This window comes from Rana temporaria, chromosome 4, assembly GCF_905171775.1.
Source record: "Rana temporaria chromosome 4, aRanTem1.1, whole genome shotgun sequence".
NCBI lineage: Eukaryota > Metazoa > Chordata > Amphibia > Anura > Ranidae > Rana > Rana temporaria.
The window spans coordinates 96,438,622-96,455,124 of record NC_053492.1 but is presented as its reverse complement, the minus strand read 5'-3'; the positions used below and the strand labels follow the sequence as shown (position 1 = coordinate 96,455,124).

Below are 16,503 nucleotides of genomic sequence, written 5' to 3'. Positions count from 1 at the left end.
CCTTTGTAAAAAGCACTAGAGCTGTACTATAACAATCACAATAGAAAAAATAAAAATTTAAGGACAATTGCGACGTATCTGAATACCTTTTAGTAGGAATATCTATGTGCCTCGACCTTCAGACAAGTGGACAGCACAAGCCACAGTCTGTAGCATGTCACAATGAAGAAGATTTACTAAAACTGGAGAATGTGGTGCAGCTGTGCATGGTAGCCAATCGGCTTCTAACTTCTGCTTGTTCAATTAAGCTTTGACAAAAAATGGAAGCCAATTGGTTTCTATGCAGACTGGAGACTGAAAAACAGGCATGCAGGGGGCCATAGTATTGCATCAGGAATGCCTGTATACCGGGTCTAAACTGACTCTGAAAATCACTTTTCTGAGGGGCAGTGTGGTAAATGTCAAATAGTTTATTAGCATTGATGCCTAACCCTATCTCTTTATTTTGAAGTGGTTCCTTGCTAAGAAATTCATATTTATTTTTTGGTAGAGTTGCTAAACTGCTGGTTTTTCAGCAATTTGTAGATCAGACATTCAGCTATTGCGTTTTAACAGTTTTTCATGTCAGTGTCAAGATCTCCAGTGATATCTCTCCTCCTTCACTTCTATGGGCCAAAAACTCAACAGAGCACACAAACCCAATTATGTAGCACTAGTTTAGCTCAAAGTAGTAGTGATAAACCGCTTCTTAGCAATAAATCAGTAGTGACTGCAGTGATTAAATCGCTAGCTAGAAATTGTTAAAGCAAAACTTCTCCTAAAGGAGACGGTCACTCTGACAGAGCTCCAGCGTTTCTGTGGAGAGAGGAGAACCTTCCAGAAAAACAACCATCTCTGCCGCACTCCACAATAAGGCTTGTATGGTAGAGTGGCCAGACAGAAGCCACTCCTCAGTAAAATGCACACAACAGCATGCCTGAAGTTTGCCAAAATGCACTTGAAGGACTCTCAGAACATGAGAAACAAAATTCTCTGGTCTAACGAAAAAAGGATTGAACTCTTTGGCCTGAATGGTAAGCGTCATGTCTGGAGGAAACGAGGCACCGCTCATCTCCTGGCCAATACCATTCCTACCGTGAAGCATGGTGGTGGCAGCATCATGCTGCGAGGATGTTTTTCAGCGGCAGGAACTGGGTGACTAGCTAGGATAGAGGAAAAGATGAATGGAGCAATGTATAGAGACATCCTTGATGAAAACCTGCTCCAGAGCACTCTGGACCTCAGACTGGGGCAAAGGTTCATCTTCCAACAGGACAATGACCCCAAGCACACATACAAGATAACAAAGGAGTGTTTGTCCTTGAGTGGCCCAGCCAGAGCCCAGACTTGAACCCGATTAAACATCTCTGGGGAGATCTGAAAATGGCTGTGCACTGACACTCCTCATGCAGCCTGATGGAGCATGAAAGGTCCTGCAAAGAAGAATGTGAGAAACTGCCCAAAAATAGGTGTTCCAAGCTTGTAGCATCATACTGAAAAAGTAGTGAGACTGTAATTGGTGCCAATGGTGCTTCAACAAAGTATTGAGCAAAGGCTGTGAATACTTATGTACAGTTACAAACATCCCACTTACAAACGACTCCTACTTACAAACGGAGGGAGACAACAGGAAGTTAGAGGAAATCTACCGCAAGGAAGAGAAATTCACTCCTGTAATGCCCCGTACACACAATCGGACCTTTGTCTGACCAAATTCACATTGGAATTCAATCAGAGGAAATTAAAACATGTTTTCTATCTAAACTCCGATGGAATTCATCTAAATTTCTGATGGGGCAAACACACGGTCGGAATTTCTGATGGAAAAAGTCCGTCTGACTTTATCCATCGGAAATTCTGATCGTGTGTACGGGGCATAAGAGTTATTATGGGGAAAAGTACCTCCACTGATACTTTTTTTACCAAGACTTGTTTCCACAACAACCCAAAATTTTCAAAATCCAATTGTCATTGGGACAGAAAGTGAGGTGAAATCTTCTGAACAGGGCCAAAGGCAGCAAAACCAGCAATAACTCTTGCCTATGCTATCCAAAAAGCTTAAATATATTTTTCTTTGGCTGGAGCTACACTTAAAAAATGTACCTGGTCCGACTTACAGATTCAACTTAAGAACAAACCTACAGACCCTATCTTGTTTGTAACCCAGGGACCGCCTGTACATGTAATTTTTTTGGGTTTTTATTTTTAATAAATTTGCAAAGATTTCAAACAAACTTCTTTCACATTGTCATTATGGGGTTTGTAAAATTTTGGAGGAAAATAATTGAATTCATTTTGGAATAAGGCTGTAACATAACAAAATGTGGAAAAAGTGAAGCTCTGTGAATACTTTTTACTGTAACATTTACTTAAGAGCACAAGCAAATGTGACAGTTAGCATTCACTCCATGCCCGGCATTTAACTGTTTTTTGAAACTGTTAAAATCGATGGGTTTAGTTCCGCATTAATGTGGATGTAAATCCTCCATAAACCCAGTGAAGTGAACAGCCTCAGATGATACACAGATATTAACCAAATATCCCTATATAGGATTTATATGTATATCTGCTGTCTTCACATTTATATACTGTTTAGAAAGTTGAGATCCTGTTAGGAGATTTTCTCTTCCTGGTTAAACACAGAGTGTGATGTCTGGGCATACAGACAAGATAGCGAAAATTGCAGATTAGAGGAAAGGCACACACCCCCTCTCATCATAGGCAGAGACTCTCAGAGCTGTTTTGTAATAGGAGCTGCTCTCTGCTACTCTATTTTAGCAACATCCTTTGAGAAAAGATTCAGGCTGCTTTTGTCTAAAAAGTAAAAAAAATATGTCCGGAGTTCTCAGGCTGATAACAGAGGAACCGTTCAGAAGAGCGCTATAAGACATAGCTCATTGAAAAGAGAAAACAAAACACTGCAGATATATGTGCCCAGCTAAAATTTTATGAATCGGGTTTACATCCACTTTAAGCTACATATACATTTGTAGGAAGCTCTAATTGAAGCAGCCACTGTTTCAAATCACACATCTTTCCCTAAACTACAAGTTGGTACATAAATGGCAGTTTCCAGAGCCTTTGCACATAGGTGTCCTGCTGTGTTTTTTTTTTTTCTTTTTGACGGATCCCCTTTAAGTCTGTAATTTTGCAGTTCATAGGTTAAAGTATGCAGAACCCTACCAGGCCACGCTGCTATGGGAATCATTGTCGAGGCGACAGAGAAGCTCCAAGGTTTGGGTGTTGTTTGATGAATCATCAGGGACCTCCTGGTTTCCTGCCTGCAGTTCCTTCGGTATCCTCCACACAGCCGCACAAGACGTGACTTTGCTGTCTGAAGCTAAAGAACAGAGGGGAAGAAAAAGAGAGAGAAAAATAAAGGCACAGATCAGTACATGTAGAACACATTTGGAATGACTGTGCTCCAGGATTCACACAAAACACAGGAGCTATGCACAGCTGTTGCCTGAAATATTTAAGGCCTTATATTTTAATAAGCAGCAGAATGCGGTGCGGAGATAGAGGGAAAAGCCTGAAGTCGCCAATCAGTTCTGTGCAGAACTCGTAATTTGCATATGTTTAACCCAGTTTCACCGTGTTCTGAAGCCAGTCTTCATGTCTTGATGAAATTTTAATTCTTTTGGGGGGTGGGGAAGAAAAAAAAAACACACACACACAGAATCCCCTACCACCATTCCTATTTTTGTTATGCAAATTAAGGAGCAAGCAAAATTGGCTCTTGTCAAGCAAATGGTTTGTATAGTAGAGTTATAACTCAATTACGGCCTTTACCTGGAGCCGTTTTAGAACCAATTCAGTTTATTTTTTTATTCAGGTTTTTAAGAAAGTGCAGCCAGCGCAAATATAACAAACACACTGGGAGAAATGCTTGAAACAAAAGCTAAACATAACCATGAAAATACGGTAAAAGTCATCATCTTATTTGGGGCGCAATCACAAAGGCGTCAAAAACTGACTACAGTACATACACATCATATCGTGTTGTACACATTTGTGTAGAGTAGTATAGAAAGCTATGGACCCATACACACAGCTGCGTGCGAAAACAAAATGAGTACAAAGCTGCATACAGGGCCGAAATTTACGCTCCGCGCACGTAATGTTTGTGCTGACTTTTACATGTAGCCTATTGGCTGCCACTGCTGCTCAGGGCTGGCATGTAAAAATCAACAATGTGCAGCCAGCGGTGCCACCACTAATTACACATTATTGATGTTTATATGTTGGCCCAAAATAAGTCACTTATGCAGCAGAAGCGCATTCGCAGATTGGCCTTGGCTTTCAATTATTCAGAATCAGCCGAGTTTATTCTGCACATGCGCCACTTCGGCATGAATTACTCATTTAGGACTGACGTGTAAACATCAACAGTGATTAATCAGCGGTGGTGGTGCCGCTGGCTACATATTGTTGATATGTGTGTGAGCAGTGGCGGAGGTCAATAGGGTTAGGAAAACATTACATGTGTACAGACGCCTTTTTATGCAGGATCTTGCTGCCAGCATAATTCATTAGGGCCACGTGAATGAGGCCTTAAATCATTAGTGCTATGTGAATGAGGCTCTAAATCATTAGGGCTATGTGAATGAGGCTCTAAATCATTAGGGCTATGTGAATGAGGCCCTAAATTAATAGGGCCATGTGAATGAGGCCCTAAATCATTAGGGCTATGTGAATGTGGCACTCAATCATTAGGGTGATGTGAATGAGGCCTTAAATAATTAGGGCTATGTGAATGAGGCCCTAAATCATTAGGGCTATGTGAATGAGGCCCTAAATCAATAGGGCCATGTGAATGAGGCCCTAAATCCTTAGGGCTATGTGAATGTGGCCCTCAATCATTAGGACCATGTGAACGAGGCCCTAAATCATAAGGGCTATGTGAATTAGACCCTAAATCATTAGGGCTATGTGAATGAGGCCCTAAATCATTAGGGCTATGTGAATTAGACCCTAAATCAATAGGGCCATGTGAACGAGGCCCTAAATCATAAGGGCTATGTGAATGAGGCCCTAAATCATTCGGGCTATGTGAATGAGGCCCTAAATCATTAGGGCCACGTGAATGAGGCCCTAAATCATTCGGGCTATGTGAATGAGGCCCTAAATCATTAGGGCCATGTGAATGAGGCCCTAAATCATTAGGGCCATGTGAATGAGGCCCTAAATCATTTGGGCTATGTGAAAAAGACACTAAAAAGAAAGCCATAAGGATTTTGCCAATTTAGATGGCGTTTTGCAAGGTTCGGTTTTCTGTCAAGAGTTTTCATGCTGTCAGAATTGACAGCAGTGATACAGAGCCCTGCCTTCAGCTGAGCCTTTTTGTGCCAGCAGCCTAGAAATGTCTTACATATTCCTATGCAGAACACAGTGGATGCTGTCAATGGAAGTCTTCATAGTTCCCTCATGACACTTAAAAGGTCCTTGTTCAGACATTTCCTGTTATATATATATATATTAGCAGAGACCCTAAAAAATAAAATGGCAATCATTCTAATATTTTACGTCGCATTGTATTTGCACAGCGGTCTTTCAAATGCATTTTTTAGAAGAAATACATTTTAATAAATAATAAAAAACAAAGTTAGCTACATTTTTTTGTATAATGTGAAAGATGATGTTACGCCGAGTAAATAGATACCTCAACATGTCATGCTTTAAAACTGCGCATGCTCATGGAATGGCAGCAAACTACAGTACTTAGTACTTATGATTTAAACATTTTTAATGGTTACCATTTTAGAGTTACAGAGGCGGTCTAGTACTAGAATTATTGCTCTCGCTCTAACAATCGCGGCAATATCTCACATGTGTGGTTTGAACACTGTTTACATTTGCGGGCGCAACTTATGTACACGTTCGCTTTTGCGCGAAAGCATTTTTTTTTCATATTTATTTTTACACTGTCCCTTTAAAAAAAAAAAAGATTACTTTTATTGCTGTCACAAGGAATGTAAACATCCCTTGTGACAGCGACATGTACTCTTAATGGAGCAATCTGGGGACATTTTTTTAAATCTGGCACCTTTAAGGCCCCGTACACACGACCAAACATGTATGCTGAAACTGGTCCGCGGACCAGTTTCAGCATACATGTTCGGTCGTGTGTAGGCGAGAGCGGGCCGAATTCCAGCAAACATTTGCCCGCCGGGCCTTTTCCCAGCAGACAAATATTCCTGGACGTGTTTTAAAACCGTCCGCTGGAATCCTGCCCGCTCGGACATGTACGGTCGTCAGTACAGACCTACCGTACATGTCCGAGCGCCCGCCGTCCCTCGCATGCGTCGAATGACTTCGACGCATGCGTGGAAGCCTTTAAATGGCAGGCCCGCCCACGTCGCCGCGTCATCGCCGCGTCATCGCCGCGTCATTGTAGCGACGACGACGCGGACACGCCCCGCGTATTGTTTACGCGCGGACTTCTGTACGATGGTTAGTACAGCCATCGTACAGAAGCCCTCTGGCAGACATGTACGGTGAAAACGGTCCGACGGACCGGTTTCATCGTACATGTTTGCTCGTTAGTACCCGGCCTAAGGCTTCAGTAAACCGGAAGTGATGTCATGACATCTCTTCCAGGTTACTAGATTCAAGACCCGATTGCGGCATTGTTTGGGTCTCTGGCCAGCCAGTGGAGTGGTTGTGATAACGCTTAGCCACATTGATTGTTATAAGAAAGCCAACGGTACTGGGGTGATCATCCCCTTGAAGCCGAAGGCCGCATATTTGAGTTACGTTGGTGTGAAGGTGTTAATGTGGTGCACGCCAATCTAAACACTTTCCTGTGCTATTAGGCTGCATTCACACCTGAGCGTTTTGTCGCCTGAAGCGCGATGCCCCAAAACGCTAGAGGGGAAAAAATACATTATTCTCTATGGAGATGGTTCACATCTCTACTACAAAACGCCTGACGCCGAATGCCTGAAGCCTAAACAAGTTCTGGACCCTTTTTTGTCGCTCTAATTTGGGCGTTTTACATTGGTGACCCTAGACCAGTAAAAAACGCTGAGTTTTGTCGCGGTAAAAAACGCCGCAAAACGCTACGCTCAGGTGTGAATGCAGCCTTAGAACGGAGCGAGAAGCTTAGTTGGATTCCCCAAATTGTGAATACATGACCCACTACTGACCCTATGAGGAAGCCATTGTAGAACAAGGATGTATATAGGATTCTGGGGCCGATGCATGTAGACAGGAAATGGCCAAAAGAGATTGGTTGAGAGGAAACAAAAGACCTGAAAACTATAGCAAGGGTTCCTCTGGGGTAACAAAGTTTGGATGGAAATTATGTCACTGGATTTCTTTCATTTAAAATAAAAATGATAACAGTGTATATAAATCTGAGACGTGTGCTGTTGCTAGCTTCCCCTCTAGATTGAGTAGCCGGAAAATTTGCACATGTACGATATAGATTATGCGTTTGTCGTGACAGAAAGGATTGGGGAGTTTTGTGTTGAATATTTTGCAGGATAACTGGTCTGGATTCTGATTATAGCTGTGTGGGGACTCGTTAGCTGCCATTACATCTCACAGCTGCTCAATCATCCGCCTTTTGTTCCTTACAGCCTCTCATGCTGTGTAACCCTCTGACTGCCAGACTCGGTGACGATCAACACACTTTACTGCGCTCCTGAGCTCCAGCAGAGCTGCTTACTGCCTGGTGAAATGCGACAGCTAAGGAATTTTCCATCATCACTGCCTAACATTAGTCACACGCCATCAGTGACACAGAATCATGCTCCAACGTACAGGACCAGCACATCATTTAAAGGACACCTCTAGTCAGAATAATCACCATAAAATGTATATTATAAATTAACTCCTTCCATACAGGACATTTTCACCCCCTTCCTGCTCAGACCAATTTTTAGTTTTCAGCGTTGTTGCACTATGAATGACAATTGCGCGGTCATGCAACACTGTACCCAAATTAAATCTTTATGTTTTTTCCCCCCACACATAGAGCTTTTGTTTGGTGGTATTTGATCATCTCTGCGTTTTTTATTTTTTGCGCAATAAACAAAAGAAGAGCGACAATAAAAAAAAAAATATATATATATATTTTTTTTTGATTTAACCACTTAACCCCTGGACCATATTGCTGGTCAAAGACCAGAGCACTTTTTGAGATTCGGCAATGCTTTGCTTTAACTGACAATTGCGCGGTCGTGCGACGTGGCTCTCAAACAAAATTGGCGTCTTTTTTCCCCCACAAATAGAGCTTTCTTTTGGTGGTATTTGATCACCTCTGCGGTTTTTAGTTTTTGCGCTATAAACAAAAATAGAGCGACAATTTTGAAAAAAAATGAATATTTTTTACTTTTTACCATAATAAATATCCCCCAAAAATATATAAAAAAACATTTTTTTCCTCAGTTTAGTCAGATACGTATTCTTCTACATATTTTTCATAAAAAAAAATCGCAATAAGTGTTTATTGGTTGGTTTGCGCAAAAGTTATAGCGTTTACAAAATAGGGGGTAGTTTATGGCATTTTTATTAATATTTTTTTTTTACTAGTAATGGCAGCGATCAGCGATTTTTTTCGGTACTGCGATATTATGGCGGACACTTCGGACACTTTTGACACATTTTTGGGACCATTGGCATTTTTATAGCGATCAGTGCTATAAAAATGCATTGATTACTATAAAAATGCCACTGGCAGAAAATGGGTTAACACTAGGGGGCAGGGAAGGGGTTAGGTATGTTCCCTGGGTGTGTTCTAACTGTAGGGGGGGTGGACTCACTAGGGGAAATGACTGATCGCTGTTCATACATTGTATGAACAGACGGTCAGGCATTTCTCGCCTGACAGGACCGGGAGCTGTGTGTTTACACACACACAGCTTCCGGTCCCCGCTCTGGTCACGGGCGGTGCGCTGCCAGCAGCGCTCATGCGCACCCTAGATTGCCGGGACGAAAGGACGTCATATGACGTCCACCCGGATCAAGGGAAGGTTCCTGCTGGGGTCATTTTACAATGGCCCAGTAAGGAAGAGGTTAAAGCAGTATTAAACCCAAAAGCAAACATTATATTGCAGTATACCAATTCTTAGATGTGATGGCTGTATTAGTTTCCCTTTTGACGCTCTTTCTTCCATTTTCATCTGGTGATCCAGCCGGCAAGTATGTGTTTTTTTTTTTCAAAAGCACAAGCTCTCTAGCAGAATTTATCAGTTTACATCAAAAAGACAAACCACAACTGCAAACATTGATTTACAATTTCATCTGGGGTACTGGTGGTTCACTCTACTTTGTATACTTCCAAGTGGCGAGGAGGTGTGGGAATTCCCCATTGTCTGCGCTATTACAGAGCTGCTCAATCGGTCCAACTGTATCAAATTTTCTCCACAGCATATCAAACTGATGGGGTTCGGTTGGAGGCACAACCTAGTACCTCACTAACCATGGATCTCCTGTTGTGACTCCAAGCAAAAAAGGTCAGGCAATCTTTAGTACCTCCTTATCACACTTTCTACATCTTTGGGCCACAGACTTTGATAAAGAATAATTTGTGTGTGAAAGGCATCAACGTTATCCTGGATTATGATTAATGAAAAGTTGACAAGTATCCTTAGAGACAAACAAACCAGGTTTGAAAAAGTGTGGAATCCCTGGATTAAATACCCTCAAGCTCCCTAGACACCGGGTAACCTTGTGGATGGGGTCCTGGGTTAAGGGGAACAATTAATGTCCTTTTTCCTCCTTTCTTTTCTCTACTTTCTCTTTTACTTTTTTATGATTTGATGTTTTTTATATGGATGCAAATAGAGGGACCATAGAGCCTCTCCTACTTTAACATATATCCGGGAGCAAGGCACCGTGTCTTGAGGCACTGGGAATAATTCCTGACAATATTGCTCCAACTGCCACACCTTTCAATGAAATTGTGTTAACATTTGGTTTACCGTTTAATGCAGGACTCAACAAACCCCAGGCACCATGGCGACAAGAAGTTTCATTCTGGCGCCTGCCCAAATGCTCCCCCACTATGTATCCAGGGCTCCGCTTGCCCATTTGCAAGCCCAGGGCTGGCATAGCGGGTGCCACCAGGCAGAGGGAGGAAAGCGGATACACGTTTAAGTTGTTGACCCAGAAGTGACGCGTGATGTCACTTCTGGGTCCCTGTTGACAATTTCCCTGGCCTCCAAGGCCAGGAAAGAATGTAACGCAGTGCAATGTGCATTTCATTACATCAAGTAAAGGGCAGAGGAGACTAAAAGGGTCTAAAAGACCCTGCATGTCTCATTAAAGAGGAAGTAACCCTGACAGGTTCTACTTTCTCTTCTCTTTTCCCCTGCAAAGTAAAAGCATAATGGGCTAGTATGCGATGTCCACAATGTCCCTGCTGGTGGAAGCATCAATCTTTACCCCTCTTCCTTCTGGGACCGCGGACTCCAGCTCTGTGATTGCCAGAGCCGCGTGACATCACTCCCGCCTGCATGCAGGCGGGAGCCACCAGTCACAGCACACGATGTGCATGCGCCTATGACATCGGCACACTACAAGGCAAATATCTCCTAAACACTGCACATTTAGCAGATATTTCCAGTACATAAAGGTAAGCCTTACCTATATGTAAACATAGGTCAGAGGGGTTTACAGCCACTTTAAAGAGAATCTGTCACCAAAAAAAAAACAAAAAAAACACATAGGGGACTGTTTGTCCCCTATGGAATGGAAGAAAAAAATGTTAAAGCGTTTTTTAACCTAAAAGAAAAAAAAAATATTGATCCTGTTCCCTTAAAGCTTTGCACAGTGCTTGTGCTGTGTAATTTGGCTCTCTGTAACACCTAAAAAACCTGGCTGATCCTGCCTGGCTATGTCCTCCCCTCTGTAAGCTGACCACGGTGTATCATGGCTGCTGAGCCCTGACACCGTGGTCAGTTGACGTGCCTCTAGCAGCCGCATCTCTCCTGACCTCCTCTGTGCTCTCTCCCCCCACCCTCACTGCCTGTCTGCTCCTGTATCAGAGCCCATCCCCCTTCTCCTCTTGCTGCTGAAGTTTCAATCAAACTTTATGCCATCCTGTCTGTTGAATAATCATATGTGCCCCTGTGTCTATGTTTTATAAAAATAAGCTGTTCTTTACCAGTTTTCAGAGCGCCGATCACCGCTCACTGCTGCAGATGTCAGATGAGGAGAGACCCGGTGGGTCACGTGAGCAGCAAACTGGTAGAGCTTCTTTTTTTTTTTTTTAAAACAGAGGCACAGGGGCACATAGGATTATTCAACAGTCAGGATAAGATAAAGTGCATTAAAGCGGAGTTCTGCCGGGAAAAAAAAGCATCTACAAATACTGCAGCTTGTGACTTAATATATGGACACTTACCTGTCCTGGGCACCCGCAATGTCGGGTGGAGGCGCCGCCATCTTTGGTAAGGGACCCCACTGCGCATGCCCAAGTCACGCTGCGCGATCCCACTGGTCTCTGCTGTCTTCTGGGACCTGTGTGTCTCCCAGAAGACAGTGGGGGGGCGGCGAACGTGGCGTAGGTCGCCGCGGTGATCTATGCCCGGAAGTGGGAGCAAATACCTGGATTACACAGGTATCTGCTCCCTCCTCCCCCCTGAAAGGTGTCAAATGTGACACCAGAGGGGGAGGGGAGGGGGATTCTGAAAAGCGAAGGTATAGTTTTTGGGTGGAATTCCGCTTCAAGTGGCTTAAAAAAAAAAAAGTATTTTTATAAGAAAAATTTTAATTACACCCAAGCACATAACACCCCCCCACCCCAAAAAAGACACACCTTCCCCACATATACGCACATACCATCGTAAACGCATGTGGCAGCGTGCCTATGCCTGAAAACGTTGATTGCGGTATACATGTTATATATCGCTGGGCATGCCGGAATAAGAGCAATAATTCTAGCACCAGACCTCCTTTGTAATGCTAAACTGATGACCTATAGGGGACTTTTATAGCATCACCTATGGAAAATATAAGGTACTGACATGTTTTAGGTTTTACTAGGTGCAACCTCGGCTTTTATATTTAACCCAAAAATTTGCTATTTTATTGCGATAATATAAAAAAATTGTAACTACCACTATTTTATTCTCTATGGTGTCTGGTTTCAGAAAATATATCATGTTTATGTAATCGTCCGGCCTGATTTTTCAAACGTGTGAAAAATAAGCAATAATGGCTCGGACAACAAAAGGGTTAAAGGATAATTTCACCTTCGGAAGCATGTTGCATGTTCCACCCGTAAGATTTATTAGTTAAAAAAAAAACTGGCTGCTAACTTTTTTAGCTGGCTCCTAGATTCAAAGCAAATTTGTAAAGCCCTGGCTTTCACAGTTAATATCTTTATTTTGTCATTTGTAATAGGGAGATAACATTTACTGATCTTTATACTTGGTAAGCTGTCGCTCTATCTGGTAGGGCCAGCCTGTCAGGTTCATTTCCTTTGTATTGTGACTACAATAATCTGGCCCTTGACCACATTTGAGGGATTTTTTGACATTTGCTTAATAATGTTTGAATTACTGCATTTTGTTAAATCTTTGAATAAAAATCTATTGAAAGAGAAAATAAACCACTTAAAGGGTCACTAAAGGAACATTTTTTTTTGCTGAAATGACTGTTTACAGGGTATAGAGACATAATAGTTAACTTATTCCTTTTAAAAATAGATAAAAAACAATCATATAATGTACCTACAGTTTAGTTTCGTTGTGTTTCCTGGTTCTCTGATGTATAGAGCCAGAGAGCCAATAGAGGGCAGTGAAGGTTTTGCAAAACGAAACTGGACTGGTGCTGAGGGGTTTTAGACACACCTCCTGGATTAGTCACCACAGTGAGAAATCTCCCAGTACTGTGGTGATCAGGAAACAGACAACCAGGCAGTGTCCAGAACAGAGAGGAATTACAGCAACATCAAAGCAAAAACGAACAATGAGGACATGAAACCAGGACTGCAGTAAGGTAAAGGAAGCTATTTAGCAAAAAAAATTTAAAATTCCTTTAGTGACCCTTTAACACTGGCAGGGGTGATTAAAACGATCAGCTTTTATTTATTCATGGAAAACCTTTATTCCAAAAGGAAAAAAAAAATGCTTTAGTTGATTATAAAGTGTGAGCTGGAGTTTGGCTTCAATTTGTTGGTGTATCTAAATCTGCTAATGCATTTAACACTCCCCTCTTCCCCAAACGGACAATGCTGCTGTCTGCTGTGCTGACCTGTAAGAGAATACATTTTTGGTCTAGGGTTTAATACTGCTTTAAAGTCAAATTAAGCCCTCAGTGTTAGGGGTAGAAGGGTTATGGTTAGGGGAGTTAGGGTTAGGATTTTCCCTTGAAGAATAAGGCTAAAACTCAGGAATTGGAACAGGGACCTCCCCCAGAGGTCAAAGACAGAAGGCAGGTTTCCCAGAGGTCAAAGGTCACAAGGCGTGACTGACCCACCCCCACCAAGTGTACCGCCCACCCCAACTAAGTCAGGGAATGAACAAGTCCAATAGTTGTATCAACCTCCCCTCCACCTCCACAACCTTCCTCCCTGAAGAAGCCCCCCAGGGCAAAACATGTAGGACTACTAGACATATACATAAACTCCTGCACAGTGTTGTTACTCTCCTTTTTGTGATCATTTTTTATGTGCTTTTTGTATAATAAGATTATATTTATTATTAAACATTTATATTTTTATAGTACTATGATTTCTGAATGATTTCTGTGGTTCTGAACTCAATGATACAGTTCACCGTTTAATACGTATATTTGAACTATCCAAAATGCATCCATAAAATCCCATGCCAAACCCCTTCAGTGGGGCCCTATATACATTTATCTACCAGGAAAGGAAAAGCATTTGGCTATTATTTTTTGTTGAAGTGCATGCTCTATATACTTTTCTCTCTCCCTATATACTTACCCGAGTCCTATCCTGTTTCAGCGCTGTTTGTGTTTCTCAGCAGATACAAAAGCAGCAGCGGGAGCCACTGGCTCCTGCTGCTATCAATCAAATCCTGTGAGGAGGAAGCAGGGGGTGGAGCTGAGCTGTGTGTGTCTATGGACACACACGGACTGGCTAGGTAGCGAGTCTGACTTTGTGCCCCCCAGAGCAAGTGGCTTGCTATGGGGGCACACACAGAAGAGGAGGAGCCGACGGTGGACCCCATAAGAGAATGTTTGGGGCTGTTTTGAGCAATAGAATTGTACAAAACAGGCAAGTATAACTGCTGCTTCCCTAAACTTCAAATTTTCACAGTAAAGATTTACCAGTGCAGTCTTTTCGCTTGGAGAAGGGAGGTGAAGTAGCAAGAGAGTGCCATGTAGGGGTGCAACGAATCATCACCGATCCGTGATCCGAACGGGTCACCCTGTTCAGATTGGCACACCACGCGGAGCGCTCCAGAGCCTCGGCCGTAGGAAAGTCCCCGGCTTAGGCCTAGCTCCGGAGCGGCGGCAATCTTGCTCCACCCCCGTGTGCTTGTCAGAGCACAGCGTGGCACGCCTCCCCGCCTCAGCGCGCTCACTACAGACCGGGAACTGCCTGCAGACATGTGGAGACAGCATCGGTGAGCTCTGCACCTGCAGGTAGGAGCTACACCATCACCTGGGGAGCATGTCTGTACACCAGGGTTGAGGGGGGTGACACCGGAGTAATGATAGTGATTAGGTGGGTGTAACAAGATTTGGCTTTTTTTTTTTTTTGCTGATCCGAAAATGATCCGATCCGTGACTCCTGATCCGAGGATCGATCCGATCCGTGATTTTTTTGATCCGTTGCACCCCTAGTGCCATGTCATCTTAGACTATGGAGCAGCGTTTTTCCATTGATGCACACAGCATATGGAAAGACAATTCTAGTCCCTGCACGGGTGGCTCCATAGAATGCTGCAACACAAAGGAACCCCCCCAGAAACAGGAAAACAGGAATAGGGTCTGTGGCACCAGATGCATATTCAGTAAGTGATTAAATCAACTAATAAAAGTGCATAAAAACCAAGGGATTAATATCACTTACAGCCTTGGTTCACACTGGGTACGATTTGGAACGATTTGAGATGCGATTTGACATGTCAAATCGCATCTCAAATCGGCGGCAATTGTCGGCAATGGCACTGTCCTAATCAGTGCGACGCCGCATCTGCGATTTCAAAAAGTAGTTCCTGTACTACTTTTTGCGATTTCGGGCCGCGATTTACATTAAATTGCGGCCGAAATCGCGGCAAATCGCGGCGAAATCGCGGTAAAATCGCGCATTTTACCGCAATTTTGAATTCGCAGCAGTGTGAACCTAGGCTAAAAGTATGTGGATTCAAAGTTAAATTTTCTAATGGTGATCTGTGGAAGTTCCTTCACTAAACACCAACAATGAATGCCCAACAGTTGAGTGCAAGCATCTTAAAAGTGGACCGCAGGGATCATCAAATATGGTCTATAAACAAGAAGCCTGTGTATTCATATTTGGAACTTGCGTTGATTTTTTTCCAGGTCTGTGCAGCAATCCAGGGCTCAGTACACAAGCAGTTATTGTCCGCTTATAAATCTGAGATAAAATAACTCATAGCGTTTTTCGAACATTTTTTTTTTTTGCAATTCACAAAAAAAACACTAGTAAAATAAAGCATTTTTTTAATAAAAATATTCAGTATTTTACACATGAAACCATTTGGTATATTATCTCATGGCATGGATGGGATGGATACAGTGAAGGATTAGAACCACTGTCAGTTTTTAGAGGTAAAATGGTTTAAACTGTAGAAATATGCCAACTCACTAAATCAGGGCAATCCCTTCAGCATATGTATTATTATGAAAAAATACCAGTCAATGGGAAGCGGCTTTCACAGGACACACATGGCGTATCAAAAAACAAGTACGCTCAATTAACCATCTAAGCCCCGGACCATTTTGCTGGTCAAGGACCAGGCGACTTTTTGCGATTCGGCACTGCGTCGCTTTAACTGACAATTGCGCGGTCATGCGACGTGGCTCCCAAACAAAATTACGTTGTTTTTTCCCCCCACAAATAGAGCTTTCTTTTGGTGGTATTTGACCACCTTTGCAGTTTTATTTTTTTTCCCTATAAACAAAAATAGAACGACAATTTTGAAAAAAACTCAATATTTTTTTACTTTTTGCTATAATAAATATCCCCCAAAAATATATAAAAAAAGTTTCTTCCTCAGTTTAGGCCGATATGTATCACAATAAGAGTATATTGATTGGTTTGCGCAAAAGTTATTGGGGCAGATCCACAAAGGAACTAAGATCCGAAGGCGTACAAAGACGCACGCCTGTCGGATCTAACCCAGATGCCGTCGTATCTTGTTTTGAGGATTCAAAACAAAGATACGACGCGGGAAATTTGAAAGTACGCCGGCGTACTTTCAAATTTCCCGCGTCGTATCTTTGTTTTGAATCCTCAAAACAAGATACGACGGCATCTGGGTTAGATCCGACAGGCGTACGTCTTTGTACGCCTTCGGATCTTAGATGCAATTCTTCGGCATCCGCTGGGTGGCGTTCCCGTCGTATTCCGCGTTGAGT

At 42.7% G+C, this 16,503-nt stretch overlaps 1 protein-coding gene across 1 annotated transcript in view; it reads right to left on the bottom strand.

Moving 5' to 3' along the window:
* EIPR1 (EARP complex and GARP complex interacting protein 1) overlaps positions 1-16,503 on the bottom strand; it is a 311,377-nt gene that overhangs the window by 149,758 nt on the left and 145,116 nt on the right. The window contains exon 4 of the mRNA XM_040348665.1: positions 3,163-3,319. Within this exon, the coding sequence (XP_040204599.1) occupies positions 3,163-3,319 (157 nt within the window). The remainder of the gene's footprint in view (positions 1-3,162; positions 3,320-16,503) is intronic.